Source organism: Condylura cristata, unplaced genomic scaffold (genome assembly GCF_000260355.1).
Source record: "Condylura cristata isolate star-nosed mole 26May11 unplaced genomic scaffold, ConCri1.0 scaffold00007, whole genome shotgun sequence".
In the NCBI taxonomy this organism is placed as follows: domain Eukaryota; kingdom Metazoa; phylum Chordata; class Mammalia; order Eulipotyphla; family Talpidae; genus Condylura; species Condylura cristata.
Window position 1 is genome coordinate 41,319,939 of NW_004567108.1, and position 17,135 is coordinate 41,337,073.

The window sequence follows — 17,135 nt, forward strand, 5'->3', positions numbered from 1 at the left end:
GGTGAGAGGATTCACCAGAGACAGAATGGGGAGCAGAACAGGCAGATCGGCGAGGTACACTGCTGAGGGGAGCAGCGAGCGCGTCAGGAGAGGTCTGCCACGCCATGTGGGTCACCTCCGGGGCGGACTGGGATTGAACTCATGCAGAAGTGGCTTTAGCTTCCCAGTGCTGTGCTTTAACCCGCTGCACCACCAGGGAGGGCTGAATTTTTAGCAGAAATAGATGTTTGATCTTCTAAACTGTTCTTTCCACATTGATTTAGATGAGCATTTGAGCCATTGCTGTGATGTACTTAGTAGTGTTCATCCGCTACTATAAACATCCAGAGTAGTTTATAGTAAATATTTCTTAGTGTTTCATTAAATTTTAACATTTATATTTCAAAGTGAAGTGTATTAGCAGTTTCCTTGGTCTGTACTATATGAAAGTCCTTTTTATTTTTTTTTTCCTGTGGTAGATAAGGAGATCATTGCTTTTATGCTAATACATTATATTTTTATTTTTAAGTGTTTAAAAATTCCACCTAGATGCATATTTGACTAATTAATTGTAAAGCTCTACTCCCCACAGTCAGGCAAGGGATTTACAATGTGCTTATCTCTACCTCACTTATCACATCTTTTTTTTTTTAAAGATTTATTTATTTATGTATACAGAACTGGGGTATAGGCCAGAGGTGCAATGGGGTGAGAGGATTCACCAGAAGGGAGCAGAACAGGCAGATGGATGAAGTCCCCTGCTGAGGGGAGCAGCAAGTGGGTCAGCTCCTTGGTGGGGGATCGAACTAGTGCTAGAGTGGATTTGGCGAGCCTTGCAATGCTGTGCTTTAACCCACTGCACCACCAGGGAGAGCCCACTTATCACATCTTAAAGAATACAAGTTTTGTTTTGCTATTAATGCTCACCATAGAAATTTTAAACTCCATAATTCCAGGTCTGTAGTTCATTTTAAATGTTTTTTTTTTTTACAGGTTTGATTTATTGGCCATAATACATATTACATAAGACCTTTTCAGTGTTTTATACCATTCCTACTGAGATAAATACAGTATTTTGTAGCATATACATGATTTTAAAAACAAAACCAAGACCCTCAGTAGGGATGTCTCAGCCTATTTGACAGTGGGCCTTGCACTAGTAAGGCTCGAGTCTCAAACCTATGTGATTGTACTCATTATTTGTATATTTTAAGTGGGTTTCTCAGGAAAACATGGGAAGTATATTATATCTGACATCAAATAAAGGGTCATGCATTCATCTATCTATCCATATGTATATTTATACATAATCTTACCAAGTGGGGTTCTTTGGCTATAACATCATTACCTAGCAATTTACAGTAGGGATCCCTGAAGAATTTTACTACTTTGGAAGTAATTAATTTTGTTGTGTTTTGTTTCTGTTCATATGTTCGTAGGTAGTTTTCATGCATTGTTTTGTTTCTGTTCAGATGTTCGTAGGTGGTTTGTAAACCACAAAGTCACAGGTTGGCAGCTGGGCAGTTTTGCTTCTTCGTTTTCAATATTTGTGGTTTTTTATTAAATTTTGTTTTCTTTCATCTTGGGAAAGTTTCATTAACATTATCTTTGATTGATGCATTTGTTCCATGTATCTCAGTCCCCAACAACAAAAAAATCCACATTCACAGATGAATGAGCCCCAATTTATCTGATATGATGCTTACTACTAGCAAGTATAATTTCTCACATGTAAGAAAGCATCAGGCTGGTGCAAGGGCAATGAACGTCTGGCTAGGTTTCAAAGCAGCTGTTGTGGTGGAAGATGGTTACAGATGTTTGGGTTGGTACTAAGTGTCTAATGTCAGGATGTCAAGTATGCAGGGTAGGAGGTGGACGCTATCTTTGGTCTTCTGCCTTCTGGAAAGGCATACTCTTCCTGAGCTCTAGCTATGAGTTTCCTATTTTGAAGCATGAGAATTTGTGCTGTAGTTAGAGAAAATTCCTCCTAAAGAGCAATCATTGTTATATTCTTAATACCCAGTACTACTACCATATTACAAATTAGGGACAGATGTCAGATATTTAATGAAAAGCATGATTAGCTACCAAACACACAACCCCTAAGTCAGCTGCTATTCTGAGGCTCCGAGGTATGGTAATATCATTGGGTTTAACTTAGTTATTATAACTTCTATCTTGCTAGTAAAGACAACTTTAGGAAACAATGTGGTAAGTAGGAATTCAGGTGAGACAGCACATATTCATGACAGGAATGGTTAAGACTCCCATCACCATAGGAAATGAACATTCATCACAGTAAGAAGCAGAATAGGGAATGTGTATGTGTGAACTAAAACCATCTTCACAGACCTACCGACACAGCAGAATGCTATGGTTTATACATTTGTTGGGTGACAGGGAAGTATGTGTATCTTTTGGTATTAATTTGGCCTGGGTCTTTAATTTGGCTTGGGGTGGGAGGAGAAGAATTTGCATTGGGCCTTTCTTTTTCGAAAATCTAAACTGTCAAATGTAAAGTCTAGTGGTAAGCTTCGAGCTCCCATTTCCTACTGAAATGATGGCAAAAACTACCAAATGTGAACCAACTCACATATTGTTATTCTTTTAATTTCCAGGCTTCTGCAATATGGTCATTCCCAAACCAAGTCACTAACTGCACAAGGAAGAGGGTTTTTTAACCAATTAAGGAACTTTTATTTCATTCTGCATTTGGCCTGTTTTAAATGATTTGCATCTCTAAACAATGATATATACAAATGCACTTTTCTGGCCCTTCTCCCACACTTTTTCCCTTCCTCCCACTATCAAAACTTTCAAAACTCAACTCTTTAATGACGGACTGGTCATTCTGGTAACTATTACAGAATTCTGGAATATTACATCATGTGCAAAAGGAGGCTTTTAGATCTAATTGCTCCATTTCATAAATATTCTACCACAAATTAAGATTTATTGCTATTCCACATCAACAAAGACATGGCTTCAAAGTGTTCCTGGGACCTCATACACCAGGACTGCCATTTTTCCTATCACCAGTCTTTCCAAAGAGAACAAGCCTCCTTGGGTATGAATGAAATGGAGCAAGTGACCACCCTCGCACATGCCATGGTCACTGCCCATCTTAGTCCAAAGTGCTCTTCCACCCTAATTCTTTTCCTGAATACTTTAGATATTGAGAGATCATTTTTCATCAAATCCTTAACTACAAAGAACATGTCACCAAGGCAATTATAGGCCATTATTATAAGTTTGAAAACACAGGGTTAATTTTTTTTCTTTAAAACAAAAGAGCAGGAAATATAGAATTACAACCTTAGAATAAATATTCTAAAAGAAATATTAGTAAGAAAATATATGTGGGTCCTCCCTGGTGGCACAAAGGGTCAGGGCACAGCACTGCAAAGCGAGCAGCAGCCCCTTCAGTGTGATTCAATCCCTGCCACATGGCGTGGCAGACCTCTGCTGTCTCACCTGCTGCTCCCCTCAGCAGTGTACTTCATAGATCTGCCTGTTTTGCTCCCCACTCTGCCTCTGGTGAAGCCTTTCACCGCTCCTGCATCTCTGGCCTAACCCAGTTCTGTATGCATAAATAAATAAATCATACACACACACATACACACACACATATGTATGTATTCCACTCTCTTCCTTTAAAAGAAAAAGAAACTAAGGTCAAGCAAAGAGAAGAGAATTGTTCAGTGCCACCCCTAATTGATAGTAGACAATGGTACAACTTTAAGAATCTTAATGTAGAAAATAGCTTCTTTGTAATAAAGGAGAATGGTGACGCCTGTGATTAAATGCTGTGTTTGTTTGTTTGTTTGTTTGTTAGCTTTTGTTCAACAACATCTGATACCTTAATAGATGGATCACATTAGAATGTCTAACTTTGGAGACTCCTCAGGTACACCCATATCACAGATTGTCTACCTGTGAGGAAGAGGTGAGCAGGAGGTTAAGGGGTAGGGGTACCTGGTTTTCATGAAAATAGCTAAGAATTTTCTCTCTCTGTCCACTGTTAACTAGGTAGGTTCCATTTCCTACCAACTATCTTTGACTGTGACTAAATCACATGGGCATGTTTAGTATCCTATTACCTTGCTTATGTTCTCCCTGACAATTACTCTTTTCATGTATCACAGCAACAGAATTCATTCCTAAAAGAACACAGGAATTTTTCTCTCTTCTTCAATATGTCACAAGTGCAAATTATAACAAAATTTTTATAAGCCTGTGTGTTTCTTTTAGAAAAGTGGGAACCCACGTTCTTTAACAGAGCAGGTCGAAAAGCAAACAAACATAAAAGAAAACACTGTGTTAAGCCCCAGAGAGAAGAATGACTCAAAACTCATCTCTGGAGATGTCCCAGGTCTCTTCCATCCCTGCAGAAGGCATCTTCAGGACCAGATTCCAGGGCCTTTTGCTGGGAAGAGTATAAGAAACAAAGACCAGGAAGCAGGTTCTAGAATTGGTTTTGTACTAACAAGTCACAGGTTTCTCAACCCATAGCTCCACTAGGTCTCAGTTCCCTTAGCTGTCAAATGCGGACGATGCATGTGTGCACACTAAATCTTCAGCTAACCTAAACATTATGCTCCAGCCCTAAATGCGGCAAAGGAGGATCTCTAATGGCTGAAACAAAAGTGAGTGGGAGGGCTGTAAACCCCACTTTCAAATCACCTCTACCTATGCCCTATCTCTAAGACAGAGGCCGCTCTGGAACCAGTATGGTTCTGATCCACTGGAGTTGACTCTAAGAAATGCATTCATTTCCCAAATCAGCTCTAAGCCAGAGTAAGTACACCAGCTAAGGAACCTCTAAAGGCTGGTGTGCCAAAATGAAAACATGATGGACTACTACAAATGCATCCCAGCAGAGACTGTTACGAGGATGCCACATTCCATTGTCAGCAACCCACTTGGAGATCCCAACCAGCCTGTGTTCTAATTTGCTTCCTGTTTAACTCTATAGTGCTCTGTCATTTTAACTACTTGATGCTTTCTGCAAAATAATTTCATAACTATGAAATTAGATTGGTTACAATAGCTTAGTAGTTTTCAAAGCCTCACACTGTCACGGAACTTTAAAACACTGCAAATACTAACAAATGTAAGCAATCACATGAGGTTGCAAGGGCAAGTTCTATTATGTCCATTTTCTAAAATGGAGGTAAAAAACTTGGAAGAGATTTGTCAAAATAGCACTGCTGGTTAAGTGGTAGAACAGAGCCAAAATCCAGACATACCTGAAGATCCAGTTTTTATTATACACACCATTTAACATGTTATCAGTTATTAGACATCTCAAATTGAAAAGGGTTCCGGCAGCAGTCTTACAAAGTAGATGGAGATTTCCACAACACAGTCTATTCCTCTCTGCCCAAGAAACAGGAACACACATGTGGTGCAGACAGCTTTGTTGCTGCACACAACAGCACCTTCACCTGCCCCCACTGACCAACACCCTGTCACCACAATGTTACTGGCACCAAAGATCCTGGGTGCTTAATAGACATAGTTATTGTTTCACCTCAAGAGAACACACTTGATGTACTTAGATATGTGTAAAGCTATTTCGGTGCCTACACAACACATACTTGATGCTTATTAAATGTCATTTGTAGCAAGCATTAAAGAGCATTTCCTGTGGACACAATCTCTGATTCTTAGGGCCTCAAAGAACAAAGTAAGGCAACAATTGACAGTCCAACACCACAAATAAAAGACCAGAAAGGCCAATGATTTAAACAAAACCTTCCTAGGGGTTTCCTGGTGTCTGAGGGGTTAGGTCTCAGCATTATTACTACTATCACCTGAGTTCCATCCCTGGCCAGGGAGCAGCAGACCTCTCCTGTCTTGCCTGTTGCTCCCCTCAGTGGATTTCAGTAGATCTGCCTGTTCTGCTCCCAACTCTGTCTTTGGTGAATCCTCTCAACCCTGAACCTCTTGCCTGCATCCCCATTCTTCTACAAACAAAAAAAGAAGAAACCTTTCCAGGTGATGCTGACAAACTAATTGAAGTTGATCATGTTGATTTATGTTCCATCAACAATCTGGAACTGTTCACCAAGGGACTATTTTATATTCCTTAAAACCAAGTTCTGAAAAAAAAAAATTAATGGTATGCTAACATGTAATACCAAAATAAAATTATCTAGGCACAAAATTAAGTCTATATAATCATACTTATACATGTACATGTAAATGTACAGTTTATATGCACAATTATAATAGACTTAGACATATAAAAACACATATTTAAACAAATACCCAATGTTAAGTAGCTAATTCTGAGTGGCAGGTAAGAATACAAATGACTTTTACATCCTTCTTTATAGTTCTTCTATTTTCCAAACTTTCTACATAAATATTGTTTTGCAACAAACTTTTGTAAATAGAAAAAAACTTTTTAAAGACATTAAAAAAAAAACTAGTTCCATTTTATTGAAGTACAGATCATCTCTTCATCCTAAAACTAAATGACTTGTCTGGAATGTATGCTCTTCTAAATTTTCTACACCTCTCTCCCATAAGCCCAGAGAAATTAAATTTACCATCAACACCAATGCAGGAGTGTTGAAGGATGCCTCTTCTCCATAGCTGAAATTTCTAAACCACAAAGTACCTGCACCTTCCCATTTCAAGACACCTCTGCAATCACTCATGGTTACTCCTAACATAAAAGCTTAGAACTTAAAAAAACACCCTGCAATTTGCATGGCTTTTGTAGAAAAGTACTCATACATTGCTGCAGTAAACACAAAAATCTGCATTAAAGCCTCATTAAAGCTGAAATTGTAATTATGCCAGGGCAAGTAAGTTCAAAGATAGATATGGCACTACTGTACATGATATTTAAGAAAATGCTCTTTAGCATATGTACCTAAATTTAAAATCCACTTTCAAACCTCCTTGACAGGTCATCCAATAGGTACAAGCTTATTTGGATTGCATGAATTGGTGGGCACTGAATGAAAACAGCTGCTGTTCCCTGCACTACTGGGCCCCCCTCCAGGTATTTATCTTCATGAAGAGTTTGGTCTTTTTGTGACACTAATCCACATGACTCTCACCAGTTAGTGGGCTGAAGGAGAGTCTGTGTTTAACCTGTGGCTAAGGGTGTCTAATTCAAGTTCAGAGATAATTTGTAGGTTAGCTGGTAAAGTGTGCCAGAAGCAAAACAGTACCAGAGAAACAGAAGCCACTGTGACAGTCCCTGAAGCTGTCCAGTGAGCCCATCAAGTTCTGAGAACCTAGAGGGTATGGAGACCAGCAAGTTAGTAAAGCTTTAAATTCACCTTTTTACTTTGTAGGTGATCATTTCTCATGTATCTCTTTTAAAAACGGCAACCTTAAACACTGGACAATCGCCTTATTTCAACTAGGAGATAAAGGATGAGTGTGTGTGTGTGTGTGTGTGTGTGTGTGTGTGTGTGGAGGGAGGCTGGTGGGAACCAATTTGAGCAAATAAACTTTCAGGGACGAAGGGAACTTAATAATACACGTCAACTTACGTTTTAGAACAATGACATATATAGTCATCATACTCTATGAAATTTAAATGTGAAATGTCTAATCCATAAGTAGACAATGCTGATAAACCAGCTGTTTTAGTTCCTAATTCTAATTTTTCCAGAAGTGGAAGTGAAAGAATTTCCTATCTCACTAACTTTCAAGAAAATTCACAACTTTGAGATTTTCATTTCTTGATAATTCTTTCCCTTCAAAATTTATAGGAATATCTCTTCACACACACACACAAAATTAAAAATTAATTCCCAATGTCTATTTTCTATCAAAAAGAACAGTTCAAATTTCCCTGATTTCAGTGAAACCCTGCCCTTGCACTTGGGGAAGTGGGGGTGGGGGGTGAACACTTTAGCAACTAAACTATTAAGGAGAATGAAAGGCAATGGCTGTTTCTGCTTTTAGTTATGGGTGCAACATTACATTATGTGCAAGCTAAACAAAAGATTGGTTAAAACTACCATCAAGATGAACTCATTATGACAATACACTCTATGTGGGGAATTGTAAATATATGGATATATACATATATAAATATACACACACACACATATATATACACATCTGTGTATATATATCTATCTATATATATATATATATGTTAGTGTATTTATATATATTACTTATATATAAAGGAGGCAGGGGTCAAGAAAACTGGCCTTTGCTTATGGAGTGACCAGCATAAGAAAAAATGCAGTTTTGTCTACTTTATGAACAATTGCTTCCTCTTTTCATAACTATTTGTTATGTGTCTGATAGGTGTTACCAACTTGGTGAAATCCACCACTCCCTGTTGCTGGGAATCCTGTATTCTCAAAGTGTTTGAGACATTGTACTCTTCTCTTTCCTAAGTGCCTCTCAAATTGCTGTTGTTTCTCAGTTCCATGTCCTCTAAATGCTAGATTGTAGGCTCAGCCCCAACCCTGGTGTTTTTCTTACTCTAAAATTCTATCTTTCAATGATTTTGTCCATTTCCAAGCCTATAAATAACCAGTAGTAAATGGCTTCTGAACAGGTATCACCAGCACAGACTCCACTCTGAGCTGCAATCCACAGAACTGTCAGTGAGATGTCATACGGGCATCTTAAAGCCAGTAGTGCTCCATCGCTCTCCACCATCTTAGAAAATGCTCCTTCTACCCATCCTACTCATCTGGAAGTCACCTCTGACTCAATCTGTCTCTCCATATCCGGTCTATTACTGAACAGTGCCAGTTCTAACTTGAACACTATGAACTTCAGAGCCAACTGGCACTTTAGCAACCAAACTAAGCACCCCAAAACCACTGTTAATGCATAAACACAAAAAGGTTGCAAAATTTTAATGAAAAAATAATAGAGTCCTTCCCAGTGGAAGAACAAAGAAACAGACACTATAGCACCACTTGTTAACACAAGGGAACTCGAAAATTAAATTTAGCAGTCAGTTTTTAAAAGCTTCCATTTAATATGAAGGAGAGAATAAAAGGCCAAATAAAAGGCTGTTTAAGATTAAATTCTCCTGCATTGAGAGATGAGGGAATCATGAAAGATGTCAGTCATTAAATTATTATTAGGAAGAGACTACATGTAAACACTGCAGTCTTCTCAAAGGAAAAACTGACAAAATAAGGTCACGGGTCTGCATGAAGGAATTAAATATGCATGATGCTGGTATAGACCCCTGACTAGTGAGTCAACACAAAGCTATACCCCAAATACGGAAAGCACACTGACTGACGTCAGTCCATCTGATTTTATCATTCTTTTCCTTAAGCAGGAAGGGCAAGATGTGTCATTACTCAAGCCAAAAATTGGCAGTCACACAAAGGCTAAAGATTAAAAAATAAAATTGTGAAGGCAGCATGGAACATGAAGGATGATATTCTATATAGCTCAGAAAATAATTAGGAAATACTGGATGTCAGAGAACGATGCACTGTGACATCACATCGCTTGGACACACACACACGCACAAACACACACAAGACATTAAGAAATCTGGTCTTGGGGCTCACAGAAGGTTTTTTTAAAAAAGCAGGTGATTCCAAGGTGATGCTCTCTGCTCATGGTGGACTAAGTTTATCCCTTTGACTTACCACTGTTAGCCAACACAAAATGAAACTATGAGGAAGACATCAGTATACGCAGTACTGAGCATACGGTTTTCAAAGTTTAAGTTGATTTTGTGGTCATCTGCTTTTAATTATAGCAAAATGACACTGAGTAATTATATGGTAAATTCCTCTGGGGTTAAAAAGGTTTCTATCATTTTAAAGAAAGAGTGGTTTATTAGGCCATCAGGAAACTCAATTTCTATTGAGGCTAACAATCAATTTGCTATGACTCAGTGGGTACATAATCTTATTTTGTCCCATTCCCCCAAAAAACAATGCAGCACAGAAATCATTTGTCTTGTGCCATCATGCTCATGAAGCCAAAGGAGGTCACCCCCTTGCTGAATGGATGTTTTTGCAAAGACCTACAAAGCAGAATTAAACAGTTTGGCAAATACTTTGAATATGGAAAACCAGCTAAAGTTTTTTTGAATGGATGCCACAAAATAAAGACATGTTCGCATGTGGGGCTGTGTCCCTACCCTCACCTCTTCTCTAAGGAGAAATTTTCACTGACACCTAAAGATCATCCCTGTCTACTGACTCAAGTTGTTCCGATTGGCAAAGTAAAATCCACATGTCACAGTTGCCCCATGTGGGGCACTCCACCTGCTGGCACTGCCAACATCCCAATGTCTGAGCAGCAAGAGGTGAGAACGTCACTGCTCTGGTGGTCTTTTGTTTGAAGTCTGCCTTCCTTTTTAGGCTATCTAGAAAGTTTAGGAAGGATTTGGAACTCTTGTTGCTCTGCCAAATTTACTGTTATAACCAGAAAAATCACTCTTTAATTAATGAAACTAAACCAGTCATGGGAACACAGCCTGCAGAATTTCATGTAAAAGTTTACCACATCCTTAACATGACACAGAGTCTCGAGGATGTTGGTAAATATGCTAAGGTCTTGGCACTGAGGACTCAAATTTCAGGTTTACGAAATTATTTCCCAGCTACATATATTACCAAGCTTATGATTCACATTCTCAAGGCAGGAGGTTATTATGAAGTTCCTGGATGACATTAGAAATGTTCTCAGGGAGGTCCTGGCTCACTGGAGAGTTTATAAACCCTTTTCTATCTCAGAATGTCTCCTTTGAAATCATTAGTTCACCTCATTTATTTTCCCCTCCATCTACTTCACTGCCGACTACTGACTTTCAGTTCTTTGTATGAGCATGCTTGTCTGCAAAGCCACTGCCTTCCACCCTACCCAACTCAGTGTCCCCAGCGGGTGAGAGCAGCTGATACTGTGCACAAGTGACACGGGCAAGCTGCAAAACAGAGGGAGACCAGCTCTTCTGGGTGCCTCTGAAAGAGACTCCAGAGCAAGTCCCAGAGAGGTAAAGACTCGCATATTTTCAAAATAATTAAAACATAATTTTGACTTGAAAACTACCTTATTTTATAAGCAGATGGAAGCAGCGGGGTAGAATCTGCATTAAAATGCATCCAAATAGGATTTGGAGAATGAGATTTGGAGTGTTTTCTTTGGCTGTCCATTCCCTACCACAATACTTTTTGGGGTTTCCAAGTTTCTACTTGGAGTTGCATTGTTTGCATACATGTTCTTCAGGGTTATCATTATTTCTACCTCTGAAGACCTCCTTTAGCTCCATTACAGCTCTAAAGACAGGCTTGATGAGCAGCACAGTATCAAATACAGCAGTGACAAATCCCTTGAAAGTGAGAGGTGTGTGTGCGCACATGTTTGTATCTGTGTGTGTAAAAATTTATTAATGTTTTTCTAACCAGACACTAACCTAAATAGTTTATATGGACGTAGAGATTTAGGGATAATTCCTATCTAATGCCTCCAACAAATGAAGCTCCTTTCCAAGAACCATTCCAGAAAACCTCTTATAAATAAATGCAAGAAGTTGCTTGCAAATTCCCATTAAGAGTTTTTAAAACACAAAAAGTTAGATAATTTGGCCAACAGAGTCACATTTTCTATTTTAGGACTTTAAAATCCTGAAGTCATTAGGTCTCAGTTATTTATCTAGATCTAGGCTGTGATTGATCCTTTATACTTGTTACTCTCAGAGCTCACACATTTATCATCTACATCAAAATGAAATACAGACGTAATGATGTGGTAGGCAGAATTCTAAAGATTTCTATTCCCTCATTAGTCCATTCATCATTAATCTAGGTACTACCATTAAGGCATTTTTGCAGATGTAATTAAAATTCTGTCACCTGACTTCCATATGCACAAATTATTTGAATGGGCCTGACCCAATCAATAAAGCATTTAAAAGAAAGAATGTTTACATAATAAACAGTTTTTCTCTGGCATATGGCAGGAGAAATTAGAGATCTGTAGTATGAGAATGGCTAGGTGCGCCACTGGGAAGAGTCACCTCTGGAAATGGGAAGCTGCCTTGGTCTTACCACCACCTGAGTTGGAATCTGCCCATACCATACCTGCATGAGTTTGAAGTGAATTCTAGCCCTCACCACTGACAATCTAATTTTGCCTTATGATACCCTGAGTCAAGAACCAAACCAAGTCTCATTGGATTCTGCCCTGCGGGATTATAATAATGTAAGCTACTACATTTGTTTTGAAATTTGATATATAGCAAGAGAAAAAAAAAAAAAACCAACACACAGATATTGTTCTTTACTGGTCTTATTTTTGCTATAAAATATGGAGGAACATATTCAATAATAAAGGTAACAACTTACCCTTCTAATTGCTAGTTATGAGAAAAGCTATACTTATGATTTTCTATTGTTCTGTAAAAATATCAGTAAGATAAATTCCAAAAGATAGATTTGCTGGTTGAAACAATAAATGCAGTAGAAAATTTAAAATTGCAAGAACTAAAATGGTTGTAACCAACTCACATCTCACACCAGATGAGAGGGACTCTCCTTGTCTACAACCTTGAACCACTGGATTCCATCAATTTTGTGAAATTTCTGAGAGTGTGCCAGGTTACTGATACCATCTCACTTTCCAAGTTCAAGTGTCTCTTATGATTGCAATGAATCACCGTTTCATACACTTTGTTGGCCATATAAATTTCTGTTTGAGTGACATTCCATTTACTAATTTTACCCATTTCTCTCCTGGTCATTGACAATTTTCATATCAATTATAAGCTTTTTGTGCATTAAAGTAATCAGATGTTTGTTAGTTATTGCTTAAAAATATTTTTTCGTACTTTGCTTTTGATTTTGCTTATTACACAGACATTTTCCTTTTAAGCAAGACCACTGGTCTTTTACCTTGGGGCTTCTGGATTACATGCTCCTGGAAGTAGGAGCCTGTGGTTTTTTCTTCTTGTTTAAAAGGACAGTTCTGTTTACTTTCTGGAATCCCTAGTTGTCCACAAATACTACATCATTTGTAAAGATAAATGTGCCTGAACACTCTACCAAAATTTTTCTCTCCTCAAAGCACTGCTGACACATCTATCAAGAAGTATGTTAGTTTTCTCATCTCTAGCGATCATTTGATGGCCATAAATTCAGGTCACTGATGAGTGGTCTGACTCACACAACCCCTAAGAAAAACAGAAAGTGTAACTTTTATCTTTTAGCTCAGTATGCACTGAGAAACAGCTGTGTTCTCTATCTTATTTTAAGGGAGACGCCTAGGACTCCTCTCCTGACATTCTGTGTATCAAACACTCCACAGAGAAATAAAGCAACAAGCAGGAAAACATAAGCAGCATAGTGTGGGAAGGCATTTTACATTATCAAGACATGAGGACTGGTTCTCCACTTAATTTATATTTTCTACTTTTTTACACAGAAACAAGACTCTACCAGACTGTGCTAAATGCGATTTCTCACAAAAAGTCTGACAGTTTCACCACTTCTGAGTAAATAACAACCTGTTGACTCTATAACATAAGAAAAAATATTCTCAGAATTTTAAAGACAGGCTTTTCTCTGCGCACTCCTCTGATTAAATACTAAAATTGTAGTTGAAGGGTAAAAAAAATTCAAGTGTGCACAGAGAAAGGGAAAAATAATTAAAAGGATCATTAAAATCTTAACAACATTTTCTCTAATCTCTATATTAGAACTAAAGAAAAATCACAACAATAACTGATTAATCGGCAGGCCCATAAAGTATGGTGTAATTGCTACAAACATACACAAAGAGGAGTAGGATTAAATTTAAAATTCAAATAGTAGTTAACTACTGAATTATATGTAAGGCTATCAGTCATCATTCATCTCAGCCCCAGTATAATATGTGGCATTATGGTTGAGAAATTTAAAGAAATAAAGCATAATTCCAGTTTTCAACAAGGTATTTTGGTCTGTCATAATCCTCTATCAGCCTTTACAGTAAGGATGTAATGCAAACCTTCAAAATCTAAATGAAAGAATACACAGTTGTAAGCTCATCATGCAGTTTGGAAATACAATATTATTAACAGTTGACCTGTCTCCCCCCAGGTACAAGGTCTTGAAATTTGGCTTTAAAATTACTACTTAATTTTAGACTCTTACTGCAGAGAAGTATGTACACATAACCACACCTGTGTGTGAGCTCCCCAAACAAAATATCCTACGTAGCCTTGTGTCAACTTGATCTGAATGGTTTAAGAAATACTGTCTTAACAACAGTGTTCATTTTGTTGCTCAACATTCTCCCTGAATTGCTCCCAGATAGATATGAGCACTCCTAGGTCATTTGGTTGCTGTGTGCACAGCATGTTGTGGATGACTAAGGACAATTCAATGGTCCATTTTGCAACAGGTAGGTATCTATTATAGGTGGCTTCCAGCATTTAGCTATCACAAACAGGTCGCCATGAACAGTTTAGAACATGCCTTCTCATATCTGTGTGTAAGACTTTTTCCAAAATTGTACTTGGAAGTTGCACATCTAGATTTTAGTGGTCTTTGTACAATACCAAAATTTTATCAACTTACCTTTCACCTTTTTTACTTTACCACATTTTTATGTGTTACCATGGGGAAAATAAAATTTCACTCCAAAGGGGCAAATACCCGTCTCCCATTTTCTGTCCACAAATATGTAACAGATATCAAGTTGAGAGTTCCCTGAGATCAAGCACTGCCTTCTGGAGAAGACTGATAGCCTACCCTGAAACATGAAATCGACACCAGCTGACAGTCCATCAATGTCAAATTAGAGTTTTCACAAGAGCCCAGCAGAGCTAGGGTTTTACAGCTCTTTCTTTCAACTCCTCACTAGCCAAAATACTAAAGGCATCTTCCTACCAATCTTCCTCAACATCCTTGAATCAAAACTCCTTCTATGCTCTAACTTTCATATCTCTTGTCTGCCTTTATGTTCCCCATACAATCAAGCATATACAGTTCATACAGTTCCACATCCTGGAATTCCCATTTTCTCACTCTAACATCTTTGAACATCATAGGCCCAAGTCTTGCCCATCTTTCAACATCTTAATCAAGTACCTCCTTCAAATTCTTCCAGACTTTCCTGATTAGAATTAACCTTTCTCTTTTCTGCCCCATCTTGAATAGTATGTAAAAAACAAAGTAAAACAGGCCCTCCCTGGTGGTGCAGTGGGTTAAAGCACAGCACTGAGAAGCTAAAGCCGCTTCCGCATGAGTTCGATTCCTGCCTGCCCCGGAGGTGACCACATGGTGCGGCAGACCTCTCCTGACCCGCCCGCTGCTCCCCTCAGCAGTGTACTTCGTCGATCTGCCTGTTCTGCTCCCCACTCTGTCTCTGGTGAAGCCTCTCACTGCCCCTGAGCCTCTGGCCTGTACCCCAGTTCCATATGTACAAATAAATAAATCTTTAAAAAAAACAACAAAGTAAAACAAAACACAGAACGTATACAAGCCAGCCTTCTTGTGCAGTTTTGAAATATGGCTGTACTTTCCTTATAATTAGTACCTAAGGGCAAATGCTTCATCTCTAATTTTTTCATCATCCCTACACAGGTTATGGAAGTAATATATGAGTTATATAGGCCACAGCCAGAAAAAACTGCAGACACGCTCTTATACATGTACATATGAACACCTGCTTTAGAGTGTGAAAGCAGCCTTGTTTGTAACATGTGTGTGTGCATGTGTATAAAATATAATATATATAAATAGAATATACATATATAATATATAAATATAGTATATTATAATGTAATGTTATGTAATGTATATATAATAGGTAAGTTCAATACTAGGAACAAAATGCTAAATGATTTTGATGGCGTTTAGGACAGGCTACGTATGGCTCTTTTGGCATATTGTTTACCTGAAGGAATCAGAATTAACAAGGACAGGAGGAACTTTGTTTTTTTTTTTAAGATTTATTTATTTATTCATACAGAATTGGGGTACAGGCCAGAGATGCGGAGGGTGAGAGAATTCACCAGGGACAGAGTGGGGAGCAGAACAGGCACATCAAGGAAGTACACTGCTGAGGGGAGCAGCAGGCAGGTCAGAAGAGGTCTGCCACGCCCTGTGGTCACCTGTGGGGCAGGCGGGGATCAAACTCATGCAGAAGCGGCTTAAGGTTCTTAGTGCTGTGCTTTAACCCGCTGCGCCACCAAGGAGGGCCAGGAGGGACTTTTTGACTCTTTCCTGAAGCAGTCATTAAAGCCTCATCTGAGAGATGGATTCCCTAAACCAGAGAGGACATCTCCAAAGATAAGGGGTACCGAAGAAGTCTGAGTGAATAGGTCTTGCTGATTTTCTCCAGTTTCCTACACCCAATTCATTTTTGTCTTATCTTTGCACAACTGTTCACACTTTATCACCTCTAGTATAAAGCACTCAGCTTTACCAGCTGCTTTGGGTTTTCACTTTTTTATGAAGGCTCCCGAGTCCCTTTGTGAAAGTTTATATTCAATACATTTGTATGTTTTTCTCTTAACCCAGTTTTGTTACAATGGTCCCAGTGGAGGACACAGAGGAAAAAGAAGAAAAAAGAAAATGTTTCATTCCCTACAATTCTTAACATCAATCCTCTGTAAGTGACTATAAGGGCTGCATTTCCCAAAGACAATCCTACATGGAAATGTATTTTGCATCCACCAAAATTTTTTAAATGGGGAAAAATATGAGCTTTTCAAAAATATATAGGTCATGTCCATAATCTCAGAGGAATTCTTGATTTTGAGCACTCAAAGAGAATATAGTGTGGACCAACTTATCAGAAAGAACAAGTTAATGACAAAAACAGGAAAACCAACATAAAACCTTATGAAGGTATGTCTCAATTTCAGTCCGTCCATATTATTCAATAAACTATCAGAAAAAGAAGTTGAAGAAAATTCAAGAAAGGGTGATTACCTGCATGAGCAGAGAGGGGTGAGTGTGGGCGAGGCAATGCCGGTGACTGCCCATTGCCTATCAAGCTCTTCCGGTTGCTTGTTCGGCAACTGTCAGAAGGAAAGTAAAAACAGTTTGAATTGAGAATACAACAATAATGTTCAAATATGTGCAATCCAGGCATATACTAGGTTGGACAAACTACCTGCTCATGCAATTGCTATCATTTTTTTTTTTTTTCAAGATACTATGCAGTTCACTAATGGTTGAGGGTAGTTGCCTGTTTTATAT

General features: G+C 38.4%; 1 protein-coding gene across 3 annotated transcripts in view; it reads right to left on the bottom strand.

The window, feature by feature from the left end:
* Window positions 1–17,135, bottom strand: part of MAST4 (microtubule associated serine/threonine kinase family member 4) — a 529,678-nt gene that overhangs the window by 91,352 nt on the left and 421,191 nt on the right. For all 3 annotated transcript variants that reach the window (XM_012721946.1, XM_012721947.1, XM_012721948.1), the window contains one exon: window positions 16,866–16,954. In XM_012721946.1, the coding sequence (XP_012577400.1) occupies window positions 16,866–16,954 (89 nt within the window). The remainder of the gene's footprint in view (window positions 1–16,865; window positions 16,955–17,135) is intronic.